This window comes from Sinocyclocheilus rhinocerous, unplaced genomic scaffold (assembly GCF_001515625.1).
Source record: "Sinocyclocheilus rhinocerous isolate Xijiao unplaced genomic scaffold, SAMN03320098_v1.1 scaffold1029, whole genome shotgun sequence".
NCBI lineage: Eukaryota > Metazoa > Chordata > Actinopteri > Cypriniformes > Cyprinidae > Sinocyclocheilus > Sinocyclocheilus rhinocerous.
The window spans coordinates 181,791-194,314 of record NW_015664012.1 but is presented as its reverse complement, the minus strand read 5'-3'; the positions used below and the strand labels follow the sequence as shown (position 1 = coordinate 194,314).

Sequence of the window (12,524 nt, the reverse complement as noted above, 5' to 3'; positions counted from 1 at the left end):
TACTGCTGGTGCACGTTTACCAAACAGGACCCGTGCAGGCTTTAAACTGCTTTGCGTCTCTCCGTCAGATAACCCCACCCCATGTGCGTGATGCGCCATTACAGGTAGGCTATTTCCCTAAACCTCCACGCAGCTCGTATATTTCTCCGCCAAGGGGTGAGAACGTAATGAATACGAAAACGATTATTTATTTTTGATAATTATTTTATTTCAGTAAGTTTTTCAATACCTGTTGTTAGTTTCGTTTCGTTTTAGTTTTTCAAATATTTTGACGTTTTTATTTTATTTCAGTTTACGAAATAGTTTTTTCATCAATTGTTTTAGTCTTAGTTTTAGTTTTCGTTTACGAAAATAACCTTGCACCCCATAAACAGAATCAAGCCTAGAAAAAAAACAGTGAACCACCCCTTTAATAAGTAAATTAGCTTGTTAAAGTATGTCTACATAGTGCATCGAAACTCTAAATGAAAAAAAAAAAAATTTAAATGAATAAATAAATTAATACATTTCTGCTCCAGCTTGTGTACTCTTATGCTTAAAACTTGGCAATGTGTACTAGAAATATTGCTGCCTCTTATGATGAATTGCTAGCATTGTTCCTATTTTATTTGTCGCTTTGGATAAAAGAGTCAAATGACTAAACATAATATGTAAAAATTTAATTAGTGTTGCTTCTCTGTGCTGTAAACCTAAATTTGTATTGCAGATATTTCATTCTCTCGCTTTGTTTCTCACCTCATGTCTCCCTCCGTCACCGGCTCTAACACTTCCATGAAAATAGAATGATTGAAGAGGTAATGAATGATTAAGAGAGAGTGATGAGCTGAGAAGAGTGAATGACACAGAGAGAAAATCCTATATTTAAAAGCGAAGCATTCAGCCCAACAGTTTACATTCCAGTGCAGCTATTATCCAACAGGTGTCATCCCCCTCATGCCCTTCAAAGCTTAGAAACAGATCCACACAACTAAACACACATACAAACACTAGTATTGGTCTATAGTCAAAGTTCTTATTAGTCCCTCATGTGTGCAAGTAGAAATGGAAGCTTACGTGTTAATTCTACCAGGAAGACTCTAACACCAGTTACATCGTTCATTCATTCTCAGTCAATCATGATGTAGTTTCCATTTTAAAGATCATCAAACAAATTGTAATTTTGCTGCCTATTGACAATTTGCATTCACTCACCACCAACATGAGTCCTGCTGGTAGAATATAACAATCCAAGCCTAACCCGATAATATTCATGATTCTTCTGAAAGGTAATATTAAATAAAATGTGAAAAATATACATTATTACAAGTTTTTGAAACTTTTTTTAGCTTTTTGGGCGGTTTACTAAAAGTTCCTTATCTTATCAACATAAATGGGAAATTAGGTTTAAAAATAGATGGATATAAGTTAAACAGTCCTTCTTTAATTTTTTTACACCTCAAAACTCTTTGTTTCATGGTCTCTCACTTCGCCAAAAAACAACATCAGACACAGGAACTGCACTCTAATTAGACATTGAATGGGTTCAGAAAGAGCAGTTCATTCATAGATATCACATTCAACAGCATTTTCATACCTACTGAGAAGGTAAATACTCATGTAGTGATACTGGCAACTTTCCCATAGTAGATGTTGGACTAAAAAAACTGGTGCAAACCGGTTTATTAATCTTTGCTCAATCAAATAAGCTAACAAAAATAGTAAAAAAAAAACAACTCTTTCACACTTGGAAGCATGAATATAAATAGATATATTTCTGAAATGTTTTAATTGATTGATAACAGTCATTATTGGATATATACTCACCAATATTTATTTAATTGTGCATGCTCTTTTCCCTTATTTTTACATTTTATTTGATATCATCTATCACTCAGTAAAATAATTATTTAATAAAACACTAATAATTTAATAACACTGTAAAATGTAATATTTATCAAATCTTTAAATGAATATTTTCATACAGTACACAATATAATGTTCAATTATACTATAATACCTAAATTCACCTGCACTGTAAAAAAAAATATTTTGCAGTTTAGTTGTTTCATTGATTTTTTTTAAGTTGACAACTCCATCAGCTTAAAAAAATGTGTTGAATCAATTCAATAACAATATATCACGTTCTAAACATCACTTATCGCGAGAACTCGTGAAGACCATTGCAGACAGAAGACATTCATCAGCCATCTTGGTGAGTTTCTCCACAAAGTTTGGAAATTTTCTCAATCTACAGATTTGGTACAGTAAGAAAATATTTGTATTTATTGGTTTAATATATGTTTTAAATTACGTATGTCTAAGAAGAGTACAAGTATGGTTAAAAGCGTCTTATTTTCTAGTTATATGTATGCCAGTGTTAGTTTCGCAGCACTCTGAAGCCTCAAAATACGTGCAACTGGATTTAGAACGGCGGGGGAAAAAAAAAAGTTTTTATTAAGTACTTATTTAAACTTGACAGCATCTTATAATCCCTAAAAGACGCCCGTCAGATACACTACACATAGATAAAAAATTAGTGGAAAAAAACATGATAACTACTGGAACTGTCCCTTTTATGCATGTTATAAGCAAAATGAATGAGCACCTCCCTCTTTTGGGTTCTTTTGGCCCGCGTGCATTTGATATTGCTGATACAAGGTATCTCTTTCTGTTTTCTGAGGCTCACCAGAACCCATTGTAATGCTGCATGAATATACTGTAATAAGTATATTGAATCTGACATTCATTAAAAACTATAGGTTTTTTAATAACAGTAATAATAGCTAATATCTTGTATAAACAGTCCTGCAATAAGGATAGACACAAATGTGTTAAATTTGCTTTTTTTGTTCTAATTTCATGTGTTATGTAATTTAAAAGCCTCATCTGGATTGTAAAGTAGGGCTTTGGTAATTGAAATATAAACTTGTCATGACATTTGACTTTCTCTTTAAAGATTTATTCATATATTTATTTTTTATTATTTTATATGTGTTGTTTTAACGTGCTTCTGTATTTTTCATGTTTATGATATTCTGGAATGACTGAAGATCAGCACAGTCCTTTTGCAGTTGTATCCATCAAAGTGCTATGCAGACATAATGGGAACTGTCACATTGTAGAGTTTGGAGTGGACAAAGTTGTAAGTAAATTTATTGACTTTCTAAGTGCCCATATTTATTGGAGTTTGTTAGCTTTAAGATTGTAAAGCACATTTTAATGCTTCCCTTTGTTTTTATTAAAGCATACAGGTTCTGAGCAGGAATTCATCAAGGACATGACTGTTGGAATTATGGTGACAAAAGTGAGCACCATCAATCTGCAGTGATGTGGTCCTGGTAATAGAAGAAGAAATCTTGGTGATCTGGGGATTTCATGTTTTTATTCAAGCAGTTATTTTCACATTCATGTACACTTATATATATATATATACTTTCAGACAGTGCAGTGTTAATATGTTGTCACCGTTGGACCTTGTTTTCTGTTCTCCTGCCTTGTTTCAGTCCCTTGACCTATAGTTTTCCTTAGTTCCCTTGATTAGTTCATTCTGATCAGCTGTGTTCGATAATTATCCTCATTTGATCTGTGTATTTAAGTTGCTCCCTTTCAGTCCTTCCTTGTCGGTTATTATGTGTGCTGCTCACGTTTCCTTGTGTGTTCTTGGATCTCCCTTTTCTCCTTGGATTATTATTAAATGCTATTTGCATCATCTCCGTCTCCGTGCGCCTATCTCCCATGAGAGCCCTGACAGAATAACCGGCCAGAAAAAAAGTTTAACGGCTTGTGTACTTTCAGACAGTGCAGTGTTAATATGTTGTCACCGTTGGACCTTGTTTTCTGTTCTCCTGCCTTGTTTCAGTCCCTTGACCTATAGTTTTCCTTAGTTCCCTTGATTAGTTCATTCTGATCAGCTGTGTTCGATAATTATCCTCATTTGATCTGTGTATTTAAGTTGCTCCCTTTCAGTCCTTCCTTGTCGGTTATTATGTGTGCTGCTCACGTTTCCTTGTGTGTTCTTGGATCTCCCTTTTCTCCTTGGATTATTATTAAATGCTATTTGCATCATCTCCGTCTCCGTGCGCCTATCTCCCATGAGAGCCCTGACAGAATAACCGGCCAGAAAAAAGTTTAACGGCTTGTGTCCCCGCATTTTGTTTTCATTTTTGAAAGTTTTCCTTTTTCTGTTATGACCCACCATCCCGAATTCATCCTCCTCCTGCTGGAGCAGGGGGGAACACACTCTCGAGGACCATACTAGACTCTTCCTGGAAGTAGCTCATTACACCAGCTACCCGGACAACTGCCTCTGCATGTTTTACAACGCGAACCTCAACACCGCTTGCAGAGTGCGGTTGTCCGAAGATGGTCCTTGGGAGAATTTCACCGCCTTTGTGAAGTGGGTACTGGTGAGAAACGGATCCCCGTTCACCCTCTGCCACACTGATGAGGAACTCACCAGCCCCACTCCAGACCCAGAGCCCAGCCAAACACCACTCAGCTGTGCGGAGAAACAGCCAGAGCCCACCGCAGATGGAGAGCCAGAGCCTGACGCAACCGACGAGCCATTGCCTAATGGAGTGACAGAGCTGAGGATGGCCCCGCAGCCAGAGCCTCATGGAATGTCTGACCAGGTATGTGAGTCGGCAACAAGGCCCACCACGGAAGATTATACAGTGGAGACGAGGGCGTGGAGGAAAGCCCTGCCCACTGTTCCACTGCTGAGGGTGAGCTGCAGCTGGACTCAGAGGATCTTATAAACTTATTCCGACATACCTTCTCTCCTGTCTTCTGAACTCTCTGCCTGTCCCGATACGGCCGAGGAGGCCGTTTATGAACCGTTCGTCTGCCCAGTACTGTCAGTCTGTCCTGCTACAACCACGGAGGTCGTTCCCCTGTCCGTGGCGCTCCCTGTGATGAGTGTCACCATTTTGTGTGTGTGGGCAGCACACACCATCCCAGAACTCACTGCCAGTCACAAATTTCCACCCAGGCTCCCTCTTCCACCTCCTCTCAACAGTCGGCTGTCATCTTCTGCCCCTCTGCCGCTGTATCCTGCCAGCCCCTCAGCTCATCCTCAGCCCACTATCTGTAATGTGGGTTTGCCGCGGGTCTGCCAGTCTCCATTGGCGTCGTGTCTGGAGGATCCCTTGTTTCTACCACCAGCCTCTGAGTCCCGGACTCCGCCTCGGCCTATCGACCCAGCAGCTGCACCATGGATCTCCCTCCTCTCCGTCGTGGCCCGTCAGTCCACCAGCTCCGCTGGGCTCCCTTGTCCCTCCAGCTCCACCTTGGTCAGTCGTCGACCCCCCATGGCCTCAGGACTCCACTCCTCTGGCTGCACCTTGTCGATCTGTCCCACCGGCTCCGTTGGGCTCCTCCCTCCCTCCAGCTCCACCTTGGTCCTCTGTTGCTCCGGCTCCACCGCGGCCTTCCGGATCCCTTCCGGATACACCTCGGTCGCCTGAGCCATCTTCTCTGCCTTGGCCCTCCGGATCCTTCCCGTCGCCCTGGCTCTGCGGCTCTCTGTCTCCGCATTGGGCTCCTCTCCCACCTGCTCTGCCGCTGTCAGTCGCCCCCCTGGAGTTGTCAGCCCTTCCTCCACCTTGGCTCCTCCCTCCATCGGCTCCACCATGGGCAGTCATGTTGGCTGCGGTCTGGGTCCCGCCTAGCTCCTCCTACTCCAAGTCCTTCCTGTCTCCATCCTGGCTCCTCCCTCCGTCTGGTCCGCCCTGGTTCTTTCTGTCTCCGTCCTGGCTCCTCCCTCCATCTGGTCCGCCATGGTTCCTCCTGATCCCTCCATGGCTCCTCCCTCCATCGTCGCTGCCCTGGTCGACTGCCTGCCTTCCTGCATGCCCTTTGCCGTCCCTTGTCACCATCCCTGCTCCACTCCTTTATCCTCCTCCTAAGTCCCCCTCAGTTCCTCCTTCTGTTGATTCGTTACAGAGCGAGGTTGCGCCTGGCCGGAGGGGGGAGCACTCTTACAGTTGGACTTTGTTTTCTGTGTTTTTCGGTTCTCCTGCCTTGTTTCAGTCCCTTGACCCAGTTTTCCTAAGTTCCCTTGATTAGTTCATTCTGTTCACCTGTGTTCGATAATTATCCTCATTTGATCTGTGTATTTAAGTTGCTCCCTTTTAGTCCTTCCTTGCGGGTTATTGTTTTTTGTTATGTGTGCTGTTCGTGTTTCCCTGTGTGTTCTTGGATATCCCTTTTCTCCTTGGATTATTATTGAATTATTTTTGAATGCTATTTGAATCATCTCTGTCTCCCACGAGAGCCCTGACATATGTGAATGTTTTAATAAACATGAATGTTTAAATTATGGTTTATTTGTGCTCTCTGTTATGCCAGGATAATTAGTTAACAAAACGTTTGTCATGTTAACTTGTGTTGAAGTTTATTTAACTCATAATTTTAAGGCAACCACGTAAACTTTTTAGGTTATTGTTATAAAAAACTATATGTAGTTGAGTGAACTTAAATTTGAAAGTATTTAATCCTCTTGATTGCTTGAATAAGTTGATACAATATTTAATCCAAAGTTATGACAACTAGACAACATTAAGTTAAGAAAATATTAGATTAAACAACAAAATCACTATCTTTGTAATAACTGAAGTTATTAGTTTCAATGAAATTAAAATTTTAAAGCAATCAAGTTACTAACTTTAAGTTAAACCAACAAATAATTTTTTACAGTGCAGCGTTTAAAATGGTTAATTTTGGTTTTCAGTGTTGTGTTTTTAATGTTAGTACTAGGGCTGTAAAATCAATTAATCGCGATTCATCGATTTTCCAGCCCTAGTGAGTACTTTAGTATTTTAGTCATTTAGAACTTTAATTTATTTAGACACAATAGTACTGAAATAACGGCCATTTATATTATCATTAAAATGAAAGTAACAAAAGAATAGATTAACCAAATTTACGGTACATTGAAGAAATTCTCTGTAGACCAAAATAACAAAAAATAAAAGCAAAACAAGTATATGGCACTGGTTACATGTCTTTTTCTGTTAAATGGGCAGAAATTGAATGTTTTCTCTAACCAATCAACTAAACAGCTGTTGTGGAGGAGAAGCCATGAAACTCTGTAAACAATGATTTACTGTCCCGGCAAGTAAGAGAACGATCAGTTCAGACTGTAATATTTTTTGATACATAGCCCCTTTCAATATTACCTGAATGAAGATAATGATAGATGTACTGCATCTAAATCCTTTAAAAAGAGATGCAGGCAGAATGTCATAAACATAAATAAGCATACCAAAGATACATTGCCAAAATATATCTAGTCTAATATCAAATCTCCAGTGTTATACACTGACTGGAAGAGAATATGAGAAAATCCAGCCTTTCCACAAGCCAGTACTGCCAAGAGAATCAACAGCTGCCTCTTCACGCTAAATCCTAATAGCTGGCATTCTCTACACAGCATCACTTGTGTGGTCTGTATGCCTATTGGAAATTGGACATTTATAACCCCTTGCCAACAAATCAGTGCCTCTAAAAGCATATTTGTATTTGTAAATCAGTCCTATTTCATAACTGAGACAGGTAGCAAGACTGAATCTACAGAAGAGGTCAAAGCAAAGTGCACATAGGCATGATCACTGCAAAAGAGGCAGTGCGTCAACATCATCCTGGCCCAGCTGAGAGCATTTCTTCCCGGTGTGATTTATCTGTTTGTGCCGCTGGCCGCAGCACCTATTCAGAACACAAGAAGACCATCGACATCCAGTACGGAAAGACCAATGTCGCTCGCTGTGGATTGGGAAAGTGGTTGGTTTAAATAAATCTTTGAGAATCTATATAATAAAACCGCAAGAGTAAATTAGACATTGATTATTTGAGTCGATCCTTAATCATCCTCTTAGTGCTCACCTTGAAGCAATGGCCTTGGTCTTACAGAATAAAGCACTTCCTCTCTTAGATCACAATGTGGCATTCACTAGGAGTCACGCAGCTCGAGGAGAAGAGGTGTTTTATGTTATTTAGAGTTATTGTGTTCTTCAAAAAGTCTGTGCTTGAAATAGGCCAAACATTGCTTTAAATTGTAAGCAGTTTCCTTCCTGATACTTTATGTAACAAAGCTTTTCAAAAAGCCCTTTATTTTTAACACACCCATGACAGACATTGAAATACACATCAACTTTTGCATGTTTCGCACATAATGAAAAAGGTGGGAAAAAAGCAATGTTAAAAAAAAAGGCATAGAATACATTTTAAATTGGTCTTCATTTGTCAATATCAGACCCGTCAGAGTGGACAAATAGACTGGCTGAGTCTATGCATCATCTCTCGTATTGCCTCTAGAGACAGATGAGCATCTCTGATCCACACATCTGCTATGCGATGCAGAACGAGCTTTCACTCTCGCACTGTGAAATGTGGAAAATTGGTGTTCAGCAATTTCAAATTATGATTAAGGATCATGAGCGAAGGAAAGATTTGAAATGTAAAGGAGATATATTAAGGCATGGACATCTCTCTAAAAGTGAATATTTCAAAGCCAAACTTATTCATCTAAATAAGATCAAATACCAAAACTGAGAGCGCACTGTCATCCGGCATTCAAAAACGACACCAAATACACATTTAAAGTGAATAAGCTAACCAGAAAATGATCATATTTAAATCCCTCTTCAGAAGAATGACTCTCTTAGTCTAAGTCTTTTTTTGCTCTTAGAAAGTGGACAATCCTGTGTATCTACTGGATGCCAAATCAACTCGAAATTAAGACAGAAAACATGCAAACAACAGTTCAGACCAAACCGGTGAAATGGACTTATCTCTAGAATGACCAACCCACACTATATACATATCCACCTCATGCATGTTTTAGGGGTTGAGGTAGGGTTGTGGGCTAGTTCCATCTCACAACCATGGTGGTAGCACATCCTGATGGATATTTCAAACAGGACAAGAAGTACAACTCCCGTTTTAAGCACATTTACTAAAATGCCTGATGAAATAATCATGTTGTCATTTTTAAGATAAGCGTTTAAACTGCTGTTGGGTCATCGTTTGCAGCATGTCATGTATGTCAGATTTGCAGCACAGCGAACAAACCAATATGCCAAACTTAAGGACTGGAATGGAATGGAATGTGTTTGCTGTTTTTTTTTTTACTTTACCCTAAATGTTTTCAGTAAAACACACACAAGGCAGCAAATATAGTTCAATAATGATAAACTACAGTATGGTCAGAGAATATTACACATAAAAAGCATATATAAAAAACTACAGGTTATACTTTTCCAAGTTATGATGGGGAAACCCAGACTCTCCTTCTATTTCCCCTTAATGTGCTTGTAATAAAATCAATGAACTGAAAAATATGATAAATGTCAAGGCACATTCATCATGACGGGGTTATTGTCTGAAGCAATGAGCTCTCACACGGCATTTCTGAAGTTTCATCCATTTTCAGGATGCCAGAGGAATATTGCCTGTTTTGACAGCAAAGTAAACAAGTAGCAATGCTTTATCACAGAGCAGAACGACAAAAATGGCTTTAAAATTCAAATTAATTCCCTCTACAATATCTCCGTTATACTTTTTATACACAGTTTTATAACATTCTTGCAAGATAAGTTCATTTCAGTCGGTATTTGATGACACGGATATAAATCATTTGTTCGTCTGACAGCATGTCACTCGCGCATCCAAACTTATCCTCCTTTCGGTTTTGGTCGAACACCTGCCGTTTCAATCTAAACCGACAGTCATAATGAAAGTATAGTGAATGAAAGGAGCACTTACCGGTACCGTTTCGTTTGCGAGTCTCTCCGTGGTCCTCTGAGCCCAACATTACTAGCGTACGTGTTTCTGAGCTGAACTGAACTGATACTGAGCACTTCGCGCAGCTCAATGGTCACCCGTGCGTCACAAACCAAACGGCTCTCCAGCAAAGCGCGTGTCATTCACACTAACGGGACCGAAGAAATTAAGCTCTCTTCAGGGGAACTTTCTAGACCTTCCTTTCTTAAAAACTATCACACAAGATTTGTAGCTAGTGCAGGAAGCAAAAGTCTCCCTCTTCCGTTGTTTATACAATATAAATTCATGTTCCAGTTCCACTTGAAGTTTCTGAATTAAAATGCTTAAGTAATTACAAGTAACCGATACAATATTTTTATACATTAATATACTATGTAAAACAAGTTACATAGAAGTCTCAAGTTTAGCGTTTTTAACTAGTATTTGGCTATTATTATGGTCACCTAACCCTAATGCTTTTTGGACCAGTAGTCAATAATGCAGCCTTCACGCGCTTAATTGCGTCAAGTTCAAGTACTTTGTGGTCGGGGAGAACAGCTAGGGTTTGTCCACTCTATTCACTGTCCTCCATGTAAAAATTACAATATGCGTATATTGTATTGTTAATGATTTGAGGGGTAGTTCATGTGCAACTTCCAATGCGGTAACTGGTATTTACTATCATTTAGAGAGCATCTGAATTAAGCGTAATTTATCGGTAAACGCCGATCATGAAGGTCTCATTATAACTTAAACCAGGAAGTAACATTAAGTTAATTTCAATTCAGGCATGATTAAAAAGTGGTTACATCCAAGTAGGTGAGTTTAATTCAGGGGTGCCCAAACTCCTGCAGAGTTTAGATCCATCCCCAATTAGACACACCTGAACCAGCTAATCAAGCTCTTACTAGGCATACTAGAAACCTCCAGGCAGGTGTGTTGAGGCAGGTTGGAGCTAAACTCTGCAGGACATCGGCCCTCCAGGACCGAGTTTGGGCACCCCTGGTTTAATTACTCCATGCATTTTCACTAGTTTGTTTGTAGCTGCTGAGCACACAATAGGCGGGATTATAACATTGACAGGGTAGGCAGCCAATCACAGTGATGTGGAGGCGCTGCCTCATGTCACGTGATTCGTCCATTTTATTTCACTCAAGGGAGGCGAAAACACAAGTAACTCTGAAGAACAAGGTCATATAGATTTTTTTGTTTAATAATACATTTTTAATGGCTAAGATTTTTTTTAATGGCTAAGCCCTGTCAAAAATAAAAATAAAATGAAAAATGTAATTTGTTATAATATTCAGTTAACATACGTGGGAACATTGTGATAATATTGATAATATTTGATAATATAACCTCCTGCAGGGTGTTTGCGTCAGGCCCCCTCTCTGATCAGGGCTCTTCAAATCGTCCAATATATTCTTAGTATTCTGCACTGTATATATTCTAGATTAGATGCAATTTTGACAACTCACAACTTTCAAAATTGTTTTATGGTTTTTGTCTACAGAAAGTGTTTTAGAAAGATATTTTCTCAGCTAGACATTTCACATGTTGTTAACATACAATCCATTGAACACACTGAACTTTTCTCTCTCACATCCTCGTTTTCATTCTGGTCAAAAATTAAACATAGTGCTAACTAAGCTCTAAAATAAGCTTTCCCAAAGTTTTGATTATTTTCCTATCCACTACCTCCCTGGCCTCTAAGAAAATGTCAATGCTACAGCAACCTGTTCTTCAATGAAATGGTCAATATACAAAAATGAGAGATACGCACAATATAAGCACAGTTAGCACATGGTTTCATTTCATGTTTCACAATTGTAACTTTTAAAGATGAGGTTGAATATGTAAATAAATAAACAAGGCAGGACTATAAATTACGACCCATTAAATGTGTCAGTACTTCAGAATGACACCTCCTCCTGAGCTGAGTGGTCTGTGCCAAACTTCCCACATGCTGACCGGTTGGCAGTCGTAAATTATGCTGTGCATTCAATGTAAGCCCTATCAACACACCCTAATGCACCTGGCGTCGGTACGGCAGGGTTTCCTCAAAGCTCCCACCTCAAAGACAGCAAGATAAACCAAAGAGTGTGTCGATTACATTAACTATCCCCTCACATCTATAAAAGGCTTCCCCTGCACCAACTGCTGCAATGAGCTGCATGTGTGCCACTGCTTTGTCCGTGTTTAATGACCGCAGTGACAACAGTTTTAGATTGAGCTGCTGAAAATGATAGTTGTCACGACTGCTATAATCACCAACATGTCAATGTTGTCATTAACCAGAATCTGGCCATTTTTTTCTAACCATGATTAATTTCTAATCTTAATATTGTAGGTGGGCCTACTCTTAAACAATGCATTCTGAAATTGTTATTGATTTTCTAATTAACTGATCTTATCAGAGCTCATTTGGCTTTCAAGAACTTTCTGAGACGCCCACGGGGTAAAGATTTATATTTGCATTTGCAGAAATAGCTGAATAAATTCAGAGCATTAAAAAATAATTTCAGGTGTCCATGCTAAATTGTAGGTCTTGGTTGACTTTATGTTTTCTTACTGAATCCTATACAACATGAAATTGAAATTACAACATGCATATGGCATATATAATATAAATTGTACATTTTGCTGATTAGGAACATTTTTGTTTCTAAAACTGGATAATTCGCGACTGGGCAAATCTATTGCCCCATTTATAAACAAATGAGAAAACACACACACACACACAAATGTAATATACTATAAGAAATAAATCTGTAAAATAACAGAAA

At 39.1% G+C, this 12,524-nt stretch overlaps 1 protein-coding gene across 3 annotated transcripts in view; it reads right to left on the bottom strand.

Moving 5' to 3' along the window:
- Positions 1-9,914, bottom strand: part of LOC107729191 (zinc finger protein 385D-like) — a 97,370-nt gene extending 87,456 nt beyond the window's left edge. For 2 of the 3 annotated variants that reach the window (XM_016539616.1, XM_016539617.1), the window contains exon 1: positions 9,742-9,913. In XM_016539616.1, coding sequence (XP_016395102.1) covers positions 9,742-9,790 — 49 coding nt within the window. In that variant the 5' untranslated portion in view covers positions 9,791-9,913. Of the gene's footprint in view, positions 1-9,741 lie in introns of all 3 variants that reach the window. The other variant, XM_016539618.1, reaches the window with a different exon arrangement.
- Positions 9,915-12,524: the final 2,610 nt, after the last annotated feature.